Source organism: Periplaneta americana, chromosome 13 (assembly GCF_040183065.1).
Source record: "Periplaneta americana isolate PAMFEO1 chromosome 13, P.americana_PAMFEO1_priV1, whole genome shotgun sequence".
NCBI lineage: Eukaryota > Metazoa > Arthropoda > Insecta > Blattodea > Blattidae > Periplaneta > Periplaneta americana.
The window spans coordinates 80016841-80031521 of NC_091129.1; the positions used below are offsets into that span (position 1 = coordinate 80016841).

The following is a 14681-nucleotide window of genomic DNA, read 5'->3' on the forward strand; positions in this document are numbered from 1 at the left end:
TTTCGTTATTCAAAAACACTGAAATATTATACGTTTCCGTCTCAACTGTTCAAAATTTTTAATTTTCTTTGTTTTAATTTCCATTACCGGTCAGACATTTTTGAAAATAAGACGACCTTTTGAATGGAATATATTATTTTCTCTTCACACTTACTTGTAGTGCTATTTTTTCAATTTATTTCTCTTATTTTTTATACTTTTCTATTTATTTATCCGCATCATACTACTTATTTCAACAAATTCGTTTACGTTCTCCAATTTATTTGATTCCTGCTATTTCCTCAGCTTGTTTTTTTATGTTCTTCATTTCCTTTGCCTAATTATTCATGACGGTAATCTATTTCTTTACGTAATTTTTTTGTTGCTTTAGCTCCTATTCATTTCCTCCCCTCTATTACTTTAGAGTGTTTTGATTGTTTCTCGAATTGATTGTATCACCACCACCACCACCACCACCACCACCACCACCACCACCACCACCACCACCACTACGTACTTGGTATTCATCTTACACTACTTCGTTTCATAATTGTTCATAATTTTAGATTTCATATCTTTTGTAACTCAAGTTATTCTATTACACATAACAATATATTTAATGCGTTTGTATTTCTTTACCACCCTATACTTCGTTATCACGCCCTATACTATGTCATCTCATCTTATAGTCTACTACGTCAACTCAGTTTTTACTTCGCCAACTCATAGTATACTTCGTTATCATATCCTGCACTTTGCGATCACATCCTAGCCTATACTTCGTCATTACACCCTACACTTCCTCATCACACCTTTTCCTCGCCACTACACCCAATACTTCATCATCCTATATTTCACCATCAACTAATTTCATTGTCATTACTTTACATTTCCCTTCGAACCTAAATTCAAATGCTTTGTACTTATTTATCTAATTATATTTCTTTAACACTTGAATTGTTTGCCTGTTATCATCTTATATTCTCCCATTTCTTTACTATGTTCTACTTCCTTATCTCCTCCAATTCCATCATCTTATAGGCCTAAATTCATAAATTTATATTCCTTCAAACCCAATCATTTCCTATCGACTTATACCTAATTCTTCATCACGATCTAATTTCTTCATACGTTGTATTTTTCATTTTTTTTCTCTTCCTATTACTTAATACGTACTTAATTTTTATTTACCTTCCTCTGCTTCTACATCCCCTACTTTCTTGCCTCAAATTGTTTATAATAACTATATTTCACTAATTATAATTTCTTGACTGAAAAAAGAAGAGGAATAAGTGAAAATTTTGGTAATCACAGACTACCCTCGCATATGGAGCCGATTTTGGAGGAGGAAGTTCAGCATGCACTATTGAAGGCAAGGAATGGAAAGGCAAGTGGGCCTGGAGGAATTATGATGGAATTATGGAAGTATGGCCCCCCTTTATTACAAAGACTTGTTTGCAAGATGTTTAATCAAATCTTGGAAGGGGATGAAATACCTGAAGATTGGGCTTTATCATACATATCTGCTATTTATAAGAAAGGAGATAGGAAGGATCCTAATAATTATAGAGGTATTAGTGTCATGTCCTCTATAAGTAGAATTTTTAGTGCAATTTTAAAGGATAGATTAGAAATAGCAATTGAGGGAAGAATATCTGAGGATCAGGCTGGTTTTACTGCAGGTAGATCTTGTATGGATCATATATTTGATATAAGACAGATCACTGAAAAATCATATGCTAAAGCCCAAGAAATTCATTTAGTTTTTATCGATCTTGAGAAAGCGTACGACTCTGTACCAATTAACAATCTGTGGGGAGCAATGGAAAATATTGGCATCGGGACATCTCTGATAACAGTAATTAAAAAATTATACAAGAAGAGTCGAGCTGTAGTGAAGGTAGGGAAAAGGCTGTCAACTCAATTTCCAACAACAAAGGGTCTGAGGCAAGGATGTGGCATGTCCCCATCCCTCTTCAAAATATATATTCAGCAAGTCTTAGAGAGATGGAATCGATCGTATAAAGGTATGGGAGTTCCAATTGCACATGAAACAATACATTCTCTCCTATTTGCAGACGACCAGGTATTAATTGCTCAGTGTCCTGAAGATGCTAAGTTCATGTTGAGGAGGTTGATGGAAGCCTTTGATATAGGAGGTCTTTGCATTAATATGAATAAAACTGAATACCTCGTTGTGGGCAATAGTGGAAGAGATATTATCCTACCGCAAGGAACAATTAAATCTGTGAGACATTTTAAGTATTTGGGGTCTATTATCCAAGAGTCTGGCAGCTGTGAAGCAGATGTAGATCACAGAGTGCAACAGGCAAGAAGGGCAATAAAGATGCTGAATGGGGTACTGTGGAGTAGATCCATTACCAAACAAATGAAGAAAATAATTCTACAATCTATAGTTGAATCTATACTAACATACGGGGCAGAGGGATGGGCACTTGTTGAACGTCAGAAGTGTAAGATACAAGCGACGGAATAAGAAGAGCTGCTAGAGTATCCAGATTGGAAAGGAGAAGGAATGAGGATGTGAGGCAAATGATGGAGATGGAAGAGTCGGTAATTGAAAGAATCGAAAAACGAACTCTTCAATGGTATGGCCACGTAAAAAGGATGAAAGAAGGAAGATGGCCAAAGATTATTCTGGAATGGTCACCTCGGGGAAGGAGGAAGCGTGCGAGACCAATAAAAACATGGAAAGCCGGTGTCATGCAAATGATGAAGGACCGACATATGCAGGAGTAGGATTGGCGGGATCGAGAAGGATGGCGGAAGGGAATTCAGGGCAACCGCTGAAGAGTGGAAGTGCCCACAAAAGAAAAAAGAAGAATTTTGGTTTTAGTCTTTTTACTTCTCTACTTCTAATACAGCGGTTCTCAAACTTTCGTATTTTGCGCCCCTCTTTTTTTTCCTTCGATAATTCTGCGCCACCCATCCTCGCCATAATATAGGCTAAGAAATGTAGATGAATCAGAATAACCCAATACGCGGGAATTTAAACTCGATTGGCAACACTTGCTATAGCTGCCGATGTAGTGCAGTCGTGCCTTATTATGACTTCAATTCTCGTTACCCGAATATTCGCGACAGATATCGATTAGTCTTGAACGTTTTGGATTGAAAATATGCAACTATGAAAGCAGCGCGTCTGCGGGTGACTTGTTAGTTGTTTCATTGCGACTGTCATTAGATCTATGTCTTAGAAATGTTTTATTTCAATGCTTTCATTTTCATTATATTTTAAATTCAAAATTTAAATTTCAAATGAAAATATAAAAAATATTCTTGTCTTGTTCATTTATATGACGCCCCCTCCCCAGTTGGTGCGCCCCACAGTTTGGTAACCGCTGTTCTGATACATTTGAAAAAATAGAATATATCTGCCTATTCTGGCTTCACCGTATTGCTTTCAACCTCTGTGCGTCCTATGAAAACTGTAGTTTAAACCATGACTGGAAATTATTCTAAGACGTACAAAGAGTGTCTCAATTAAAAATTGATGATGAATAATATTGAGTACTATGATTGTGATTTTATACTGAAGATATTTGTACCCATACAAAGAAATACACGGATAAAAATTTGAAAATTATTTTACTTATCTTACTAAATTGCAGTTGGTATTTTTACGTACACACTTCCATCATTAAACGGCATTTTGTCTAGTTATCGGTCTCCTTTGAACAAGCAGTAGGCATATTATGCTACTTTTGGTACATAAAATAAGCAACTTTAATATGAATCCCTTACTCAGGTTCACCGCAGGCTCTTACGAGACGATGGCTTTGGCGTGGGAGAAGCTCTTAATGAACAACATTTTGGAAAAGGCTTGCTCGCAAGAGGGCGTCACTACGTAATGGCTGGAGCCATCGGGGGCGCGAGCCCCAGTCTGGCGGCCCAGGAACGGGAAGTCGCACAGAGGAAGCTTCTGGCGCCGTGGCTCTTCTTCTCTCCTGGAGGCTCAGGCTTCGATGAGTGGCAGACTAACTTCAAGATGGAGGTACGGTAATTACTCCAGTCATTACAAGATTTCAAATTAATTTTACTTCTATTAGATAATAAAATAATTCCGTAGCGGTACGACCTAAGGTTTTCGACTAATTCTTTCATGTCGGAGGTTTCTAGTGGGAATCATTAAATAGGATTTCTGACGATATTTCCAGTTCCAGCGCTATTATTCTGCAGCTATGAATACAGCTCAATAACTTCGTGATTTTGACATAACATTTTAAGAGTTATTCTTGGTAAAAAATCTTACATTACTATTTTTTTTATTCTTACTGTTTCATGTTAGGATTCATACTGATTAAGGAGTATAAATTATTTTATATATCGATTATAGATGTCATAAGGTTCTAAATGTATAAAAAAATATGTTCATTTGTAACAGTTACGATATAACTCTGAAAATTAAATAAAATTGTTTTGAGTCTGCATTAAGAGAATATGTTGAGTGTCAGGATAGGCATTTGTGTATTCCACAATGAAATAACGATAATTTGTCCCGGAATGTTATAAGAAAATTAAACATATTGCTTTTGCACCTAGCAGAAGTGAAATTAATTCTTCAGCTTTAAATGTGTAATAATCTTTTTTTTTTACGATAGCATACTGTGCTTTCTCGTCGTTACAGCAAACGGACGGCACTATTGGAAGTTGATTTTACGGAATTCAGAGTTGCCAACCTAGATAAGTATATTGAAATAACTGCTCTAGGGTTGTAATTAAAACTACTCCTGCCATCTACCGACACCTATGACAAATTTCTTGCTGAGAATCAGTCAGCTGTTCATAGTCTAACGTACGTAGGTACTGCATATTAAGATTTTTTAAAATATTATTTTCAAAAAATACTTTCTTGCAACCTCTGATTGAGAGGTTTTACAGATATGCATATCCATTATCAGGCAGTACATCTCTCTTGACGATATGTGTCAGTGTAAGAACAATTGTTTGTATGCATCTGAAGTCTGATTAGAGGAATATGCAGCTAATCGGCGATGTATGCTATGGAGAGGGAAAGGAACTGGCCACCCTACCTCATTATCTCCTGGACTAGTTGCCTCATGAGTGATGCTTTATTAGTGTTACTTATGAAGTTCAAACCTGTCTTCGGACAGTTGATTAAACAACAATAACTATCTTGCAAAAAATACTGTACAATACAGGTTTGTGAAGTGCATTACAAAATATCGGGAAGTGAGAAACTTGCTTTTCTTGTTTTTAAGACTTTTCCTCGGTATTGTAAAAAAGCAATTCCTAACCTTGTATCGTAATACACTATTTACAAGTTCTTACAGTGAGAGGCGATAAACTAGGGTTGAACTTGATAGTCTTATACTCAATACTGTCCAGAATTTATAAACGAGACAATTACTTTCCCTGCATTCTCGTACTCGTTCCACTTAATTCGTTTCGTTTTTGGTTGTTTCCGACGGTTCATTTGTATGCTTTCTTTCATATCACTCCCTCGTTTGCTGAACTCCTGTTTCGACACATTTCTATTAAAAAGTTTCGCAACAATGTAATTTTAGTTACTAGTTTTGACTGTACATCACATTACACAGAAGAAGCACCGCCTCGAGGCAGCCCCACTTTCACCAATTAATGCATTAATTAGTATAAATAGGTCGAAAACCGCAAACATCAACCATTTTGTTTATGTAATAACGAGCACAATCCCATAGCAATAACATGCAAAACCCTGTTAAAATATCCGAAAGAATTTTTCTACGATAGCGCGTGAAGTGCAATTTCACGCATTGTTAGCAGTGTGTGAATTGAGCTCTTTCAACACCAGTGCGTGAAGTGAGCATAGTGTGCGTGAAGTAATAACACCAGTGCGTGAAGTAAGCAAAGTGTGCGTGAAGTAATAGTTTGAGAATATCGAAGAAAAAACATTGTATGGTACACATTCGTGAAGTTGTATTTTGACATTCGCGTATTTGAGAAACTCGGCAAACCTCGTTTCTCAAACCTACAGTCCTGTCAAAATCCTACCCACTTCACGAACTTGTATCATAAATAACTATTGTTTCATAGCAATCTACTCGTACAGTGCGTGAAGAAGTTTCAATCCATTATACCGGGTGTTTCAAAATGAATGTCGGGGTTTTAAGGCTTTGTAGTACAGGGACATCACTTTATTTTTACTTGCATTATTATTGTACCTGCGTTTCTGAATGTACTTGACTCCCACCCCTTTCACTAATGTTCCTGTTCCTGTCAGCCACACAAACTTACGGCTGCTGTTACATTCGAAGTCTGCTACTGTCTTTGCGCTACGAGTTGGCGCGGAGAGTAGATAGGCGGGACGGGGGAAGTTTACGCTACACTCTGACCTGAAAACTTCGTCCACTTACTTGGCTACAAGGGAACGGAGTCAGACATAAAAGATCCCGTATCTTCGGTGTTGTCGCTATGACTATCATTATCACATTTTTCAAAACTGCTGGAGTATGATCTGTCCATGACAATCGTCTGTTTATGTTTCAGCCGTGTATATTAATTCGAATCTCTCAACAAAGCCATTAGCCCCACCGCCCCCATCCTGATGGACAACAATGAGTGTTCTGGACACATTTATGGTAGTCAAAGCTCCCGTAACATTTTTATCGTGCCAGCACTTGCGAAACGTTAAATTGGTAGGCCTATCTATCCGCATTTCGTCCAGATACAAAATCGGATTTTCCACTTTCCTAAGCTTTCTTATTTGCCGTAGATATCTTCACGTATTCTAATTTACAGTGTTTTCCTAATTTTTTTTCCTGCACACTTCTTCCACCTGAAATCCTTTTTCTTCAATATTCGTCTTAATGTTGTCTTTCATTTCAAATCAATTTTCTCTTGTAAAAGGGTAGAAGTTTGTTGCAGCTTGGTACTATTTTTTTTACTTGTTATTTAACGACACTGTAATAACTACTAGCTTCTTCAGTGTCGCTTGAATTGATGATGGCGAGATGGTATTTGGCGAAATGAAACCAAGGATTCGCCATAGATTATCTGACATTCGCTTGGGAAAACCTCGGAAAAAACCCAACCAGGTAGTCAGCGCAAGCGGGAATCGAACTCACTCCCGAGCGCAAGTGCAGATCAGCAGGCATACACGCTACCTCCTGAGCTACGCCGGTGGCCCTCTTTCTTTTTCAAATAAAAATTCTCAATTATATCTTTTTGTCAATCTCCCGTCGAAGTCATCTCCATTTGCGTTTCGCTAGTCTGGACGTTTCCGTTTTTTTTTTCTCCCTCAGGTGTCGACAACGCACTTTCTTCTGTGCAGTCTTTCATTTCATTCCTTATACGCTGTATTGTTCTTGTGGATAGATTAGAGTACTTTTCTACCTTTGCTGTAGGTTTCGTAAGAGGAATGCAAAGGCACTGTTGTTCTTTTTCTTCATCGCAGAATTATTTTGTACTTCTAATAATATTCCTTTCTTCGCTATAGATTGTCAATCCTTGTTTCCTCTTTGTCGACATATTTACAATAAACAAAAAACTGCTAAAAACCTAAATAACAGTATACAATAACATAGATTCTATTAACTATACCCTATTATTAACACGAAAAGCAAAGGATAACTAAAGCAATACAAAGATTTGCGGTATACTGAAAACAATTGTCTTGTTGAAACTAATAAAACACTACAATAAAAACCGCACTGTTATTTTCACGAAGTCGCAAAGACTCATAGATACGTGCAGTAGATGTTTGTGAAACAGAAATATTGCAGTGAACAGCGCGGTGCGCATGCGCGACTGTTTCCTCTCCGCCCCGTCTAAGTACTTCAGCCGCCTTCTCCTGGCGTGACAACAGTAGCAGTGAAGTAAACAGTCCAGAGTATAGTGTGTTTCAGAAATATGGTTGCGTTTTCTATAGAAGAAAGAGCCTATATTATTGAAGCTTATTTCCAGCGGCAGGTATTTATGGACATTAACTTTATCATTTGTGGTTTTTAATATTGGTGTCGGCGGAGATTGTTGGAGATTGATTTGTACTCTTCGCGGGTATTAATGGAAATTTTGAAAAATACAATTGTTTTGAAATTGGAGTATTAACTCAGTATGAATATTACTTTCCAAATAATTAATATTAAAGGTTCGTTGGATTCTGGTAAAGGTGCGGTATGGCCAATAGACAATATTTGTTGGATTGAGACTGTATTTAACACACATTCATTAAAAACGGAAAACAAACTTGCAGCCCTCAAATTAACACTTTCAAGTGAAATGTTGAATTCTCCGTATTTTTTGTTCACTAATGTAATCAGAACACCTGGAATGCCATGCAATGTAGCCTACTTCGATATTAAAACAAATTCAAAAGAAAAAATAGTCCGAAAAAAGAACTCAGAATATGAAATTCGCTATAAAACGACACAATAATAATAATTCGCGAATGTGTTCATATTTCGCTATTAGAACTCTATTTCGCGATTTGTCGTGATTATTTTATCCGCATATTATTAATCAGAATCACTTAATTCGTAAAGATTAGTAAAATATATTATATATCTATTTCAATGTCGTAATTTTCGAGATCTCCATAAACACCTGGCCCTGCTTATTTCGCACAGTTACGGTGTGTAGCATGACTGAATAACTTTATCTGTGTGGACTGAGCAGAAGTGAAATTAGAGTTACCGAAAGTACGGTAGTATGCTGAATAAAGTAGCCATTATATAATGAATACAACCGCCTGAATAGTTGAGTTTGTGAAAAAAAAAACTGTTACTACTCTACTGTATTTTGATAAAATACCGTAAATGTAATAACAAAACTGAAAATCGTAATATCGCATTTCCCTGTAACGTAAGTGGATACACTACTTTTCTCCCCTCCTATAGCTAGTAAAATGATTTGTTTACATATTGCACTAGTAACACCAAACTCCTGAATGGAAGGGGGTAACAGTGTTTCCGAGTATAGCCAGGTTAATGTTACAAATGTTGGTAAAAATAAAGTGATGTCCCTGTATTTATTACATTTAACGTACAATTATAAATAATACATGAAATGAAAGAGCAAATCAAACAGTTTTGTACGCGCATGCACTGTGTCCTCTGTCTTCCGTTAGAAAGCGGTTGAACGAGTGAGAGAGTCTTTCACGCGTAGCCCCAAGAAATCTGTTCGGAAGGCTAGTCGTGAATTAGCAATTCCAGCGACGTCTGTGTGGAGAATTTTAAGGAGACGAATATGGAAGTACGCGATTGGTTAAACTACGTTGTACACGACCGCTGGATTGGTCGAAAGGGACCGAATGACAGAGCTTGTTTCGCATAACCTCCACGTTCACCAGATCTTACGCCATGCGATTTTTACCTTTGGAGATTCATAAGTAATCGTATGTATGTACCTCCGCTAATAGCTGACCTACCAGACTTAAGACAGAGGATTGAAGCAGTTGTTGCAAAAATTTCTCCAGACACACTGATCAAGGTTAGGGAAGAACTCGCTTATCGACTCGATGTGTGCCGTGTGATGAATGGTGCTCACATTGAACACTTGTAGCGAAGCTGTTTGAGTTGCTCTTTCATTTGGTATATTATTTATAATTGTACGTTAAATGTAATGAATACTACAAAGCCTTAAAACCCCGATGTTTATTTTGAAACAACCGGTATTATTAAGACTCACTGTAGGATTTTAAAAAGCCAAACGTTAATTGACGAAATACATTTTCAGCTCTGATTTTCATGTCAGAAGGCCTTCTTCATATTATAACAAAATATCGAGAGGAAAATACAGTCAGGTTAGAATTTCTAAGGTCATTTCCCTTTTTTAAGCTGTCTTTCTGATCTTTCGTAATCACTTTCGGCACTAATGCGGAAGCTATTTCATCATATTATAATATTTTCCCAAGACCATATCCAAACACATCATGTACTGTGAAAGTAAACGTCGAAAATCATATGGAATTGTGACGCTTGAGACTTCATATATAGCACAGGATGAAATTATAAAAATGTGCCAAGATCTACGCTAATATTTTTGACAGGCATGTGGGTTCAGACGACAATTGTGTCATCATGATGCCAAGACTCCGTCTAATTGAAGAATTGACATTACTGTATATTGGAAACAAATGAGATATCCTACAAATATTTTAGAAAGTATAATATAATAACAAAGTTATTTCCATATCCAATGTTCCTAAGATAACGAAATTAGGTTTATTATCCAATAGTGAATTCATCAGTGATTCATTTACATTTTTATATTCCCTCATTAGCTGAACTGGTTGTTTGGCTACTAACACACTGGTTTAAGCAACATCTCAGGTCAACATGTAACTGCTTCACTGCTTGTCACAATAAAGACTATTCATACTTAATTATACTTTACTTTTATAAATAATCTCTGCTACTTATTTCATTACAGTACTCTGGACTGAAGACCAGCCTTCCTTCAAACATCCAAATTCTTACACTGGAACCCTGGAAAGAGCAGACTTTACTGCTGAGGCTGGAGCATATACTGGAGCAAAATGAAGACACGGAGCTCTCAAAGCCCACTGAAGTAGCGTTCGAGGTGAGTTAGATAACATTTACGTCGTATAATATAATTTCTTACAATATGAGACAATGTGACATTATACAGAAAGAGGCATTGAAAAGTTACCGCACTATGCACGGGACGTCGGGGAACAGATTTCCCGCAATCCATTGCTCGATTCACCGGTCAGCTGTTCCAGCGCGGGCGGGCGTTCAGTTTCGTCACGGTAGGCCTAAAATTGCCGAGTAGTGGGATGCAGTTCGAGGACAGCGGGAAGCGTACGGAGTGTTAAGTTGACGAGTGGAGTCACGAATATCACAAATATTGTTCAATAACAAGCGTAGTACTGCAAAACTACGTAATAACGTGCGCTCAACAAAAAAGTCCCCTGCATAGTGCGGTAACTTTTCTCTGACTCTATCTGTATTTACAAATGAAACAAAACGACGAAAGGTTGGCTTTCATTATACGTAGTTCAAAGGAAATGAGTATAATGGTGATTTATAAAATTTTAAACGGTGATTAGAACTTACTAGCATGTGCAATACAGGCGGTTCAAATTTGTCGAGTATGGCGAAGTTTCATAATCGCCGATGTTCGCTCTGCAAAAGAAGGCTTGTCGTGTTTCTTCAGTCTCCTTATAAAAAACATTCGCTGTCCTCCACTCCCACCCCTTCACATTTTAATTGCCTAAGGATTGTAGCTACAATCACAGAACTTGCGATTATTTTTTCATATGAAATATGTCGAATTTTGTAATGTCTTCGTTAAGTCTCTCATGTTCGAACATTACAGGACATTAGTGCATACTGTTCATTATTTAATATATTTTAACTTTAGCATCCTCCCTTAAATATTTCTTTTCCCATAGGGATTATTTCCTTCATACAGATTAATACCTTGCTACCTTGTTTGTCTGATATGTAACTTCGTTGTGCAGTGATCCTCAGCTAGTTACCTCAATTCCTACATAGTTCAACATCATTCAATCTTTCGTTCATTCTTTCGTTATCCGTCATCCAACCATCCATCTATCCATCCACCCATCAGTCAGTCAGTCAGTCAGTCAGTCAGTCAGTCAGTCAGTCAGTCAGTCAGTCAGTCAGTCAGTCATTCATTCATTCATTCATTCATTCATTCATTCATTCATTCATTCATTCATTCATTCTAATGTGATCAAGGCCATCAGGTCTTCTCTTCGACACCACCAGATATGAGATTGATATTTCCGTACCATAGTTCTGGCGGTTAAGGTTGAATTTATACACTAATCGTTGAAAATTATCCTCTATATCCGCTATCAGGACGATGTTGCCTGCGTAGAATGTCTCCGGACAATTGACTAAACAACAGCAGAAGCTTTTCGAATATTCAAACACATAACCACAAGCAGTTAATGCTGACAATGAAACATCTACGAGTCAACCATTCCTTATTTCCAGGTTAAATGCAATATTATTATTAATATCATAGCACAATTATTTTTCGTCCAAAGGAGAGAAAAATATAAACTTGAGAATTCTTTGGAGAGTCACAAGTATGAACAAGTATTCTTGGTGATTCGAAGACATCGTTTGTATGGAACTCACAATGCTGAATTTTTAAGAAATTTAGCGGTTTGTATTTTTCTATTCAATGCTATATATTTTAAAATTTGTTTAGGTAATAAAAATCATTGTATGAAATTATTGTTTTGTCATTCTGTGTCTAAAAGCAAACCCTTGGGATCAAATGTATAAAATAAAGAAAATAAACATTAGTAACATAATTATCTTCCATTACGAAAACCAGTTATAATGTCTGGAGGAACATCGTGCTAACCACATGAAACCTTCATTCTAGTTTAATGTTTTTTCACCTCTGCTGAGGAATATGGACGTGAGACCAGAAGTCGAAATTAGTTTGACGTGCATTATTAATATTATTTATCTCTATTTCAGGATCTTTTTACTCAGTTTGCTGTCACCTCTTCGCACGAGACTACACTGGCAGCAAACCAATGGGCAGAGGATATGCAGAGACTAGAATGGAAGTCAACGAGAAATTCATTAAAGGACAAAAAAGTATCTGGAAAAGCATTATCGCTTGGCCCAATGGAAATTGAAACCTACGTCATAAACGTAGAAAAGCAGTCTAAATAATGTGAATAAATGTTAATTTGTCGTGAAATTGTACGAATCAAATCCCAATTGTATTGATTTTGTTTTCTTTCTTTTTTTTTTTTTTTAATAAGGCCTACTAAATAAGTTTGTAATGTCTGTTACACAAGTTAGTGCAATAAAATCCTTAGGGTAAAATTCTATTCAAAATATTACTGAAGTGAAATAATGACCGGCTCCTTCCGTACGGAGATGTAGTGAAACGATACCCCCTCCTCGGTCCTCACTCAAGCTTGCGAGTCAAGGTCGCAGCCATACCTTTAGAGCAGTGGTCGTCAGCACTCGCTGAAATGGGTAAAGGGTAAGCGAAGCCGTCCCGTGTGCTCCGTCGTGCAGCAAGAAGAGGTAGAGAGTATATCCGCTAGAAGCTACGAATGCACCATAGTGAAGTATATTGTTCGAGGGTAAGAGACGCTAGCCTCAGGGTGCTCTGTGCTGATGACCGCTGCTTTAGAGGCTTTAAACCACAAGCCTCGCGGCTCGCACTGCCCTCTTCATACTGAAATGACTGCCAACAGTGAATTTTATAGGCCTATATGGAAGGATCGGAGTGCAATCAAGTGTTGCGATACATTGTACGAACTTATAGACCTACTGTTACTAGGGATAATAACTCAATTTTTTTGGTATGCTAAGTCTCAAAACCATCTTAAGAGCTTCGTCACTGATAGCCAGCTATGTTCTCCGAGAATAGTGGTGATTTTTAATACACCATGAAACAATGAAACATTACACGTTCTCAAAGAGAAATGAAGAAAAAATATGACGTGGTGCAGGAAATACAGTTTAGATCTATTATTATCTTTCATATAAAAGTGATAGCGATCTTCTGTGCTTTCCCTCTGACTTTGTCACAGACTTCGGTCACGTGTCGTGTCTCTTAGCTATCTCCTCAACTAACTCATCTAGGCCTAACTTTTAACCACAGTATAGTGTATAGGCTACAGTCACGAAGCTTGAGTTGTTGAGGGTACTAGGAACAATAGACTGTGCCGGTACTATTTCGCATTGTCTATGATGAGGCGATATTAGCGATCCTAGTGGTTAGCATCTATCTATGGACGCATTTCCTTACGTATTGAGTTTCGTGACTGTATATACTAGACTGTGCTTTAACTCGCAATATTTACGCCAATACACACCGGCAGAGGATAAAAACAGTTGAATACGATTCTCACAATCAGAATCTATCACGAATCTGTATCATATACAAGCAATCCACCGTGCTAATACCAAAGAGTATAGGCCTATATTTCTAAATATTAGTAAAGATAAGGTGTCTGTTTGTTAACTTCCAGGGAGTCATTAAAATTACTTCTGCTGTAGCTGGAATATCAATTATATGAAGTGTGTTACTATACATTTTTTTCTATAACCACTCCATAACTGCTTTTCGTCACGTTGGTGACATCGTGTGCTACTGTACTACGTTGTGGTTGAAAAGGCAGGCCAAAAGTTTGCACACCTTTACTCCAGATTAGCACAGAAATCAAAATAACTGTTACAAATGACATTATCTGGAACTTGAAGATACTACAGAGCACTCATGTATGTGTATTAAAACGTATCGCTTTTTAATATTTCCTCTGAAAACTCTTGTCTCGACTTTCAGAGCGCTTAAAATCTAAATAAGATTACGATAAAATTTATTACGTTGAAAAAAACGAAATGCTAGGGTAACATATACACTCTATTGAGAACAAAATGAACAAGATCTTCTCTTTAGCCATTCCAGATGCAATCGGATACTGTAACTTATGAAATACGAAAGTTGTCGCCACTACAAAAGAAAGAGATCTACAAAAAATATCGTTGCCAGAGAGACTTTTTACCTTTCTTTCTTCTGAAAGAAATTCTCAAGCAGATCGATACACTATCGTTCTCTTTATAGAATCCAGAATGCTCTTCTGGTAGAACTCAGTCCGGGCACACAAGCGGAGCCAATTCGTCACCTTCACTCGTCTCGAAGTGGTGCTCTAGAGTGCATTATTGTGGACTTTCCCCCCTCCCTTTATCGTGATACTAATAAGCACACTT

General features: G+C 37.2%; 1 protein-coding gene across 1 annotated transcript in view; it reads left to right on the top strand.

The window, feature by feature from the left end:
* Positions 1-12785, top strand: part of LOC138712046 (lysosomal alpha-mannosidase-like) — a 61124-nt gene extending 48339 nt beyond the window's left edge. Inside the window, exons 15-17 of the mRNA XM_069843437.1 lie at positions 3749-3994; positions 10372-10521; positions 12426-12785. Of these exons, the coding sequence (XP_069699538.1) occupies positions 3749-3994; positions 10372-10521; positions 12426-12626 (597 nt within the window). The 3' untranslated portion in view covers positions 12627-12785. The remainder of the gene's footprint in view (positions 1-3748; positions 3995-10371; positions 10522-12425) is intronic.
* Positions 12786-14681: the final 1896 nt, after the last annotated feature.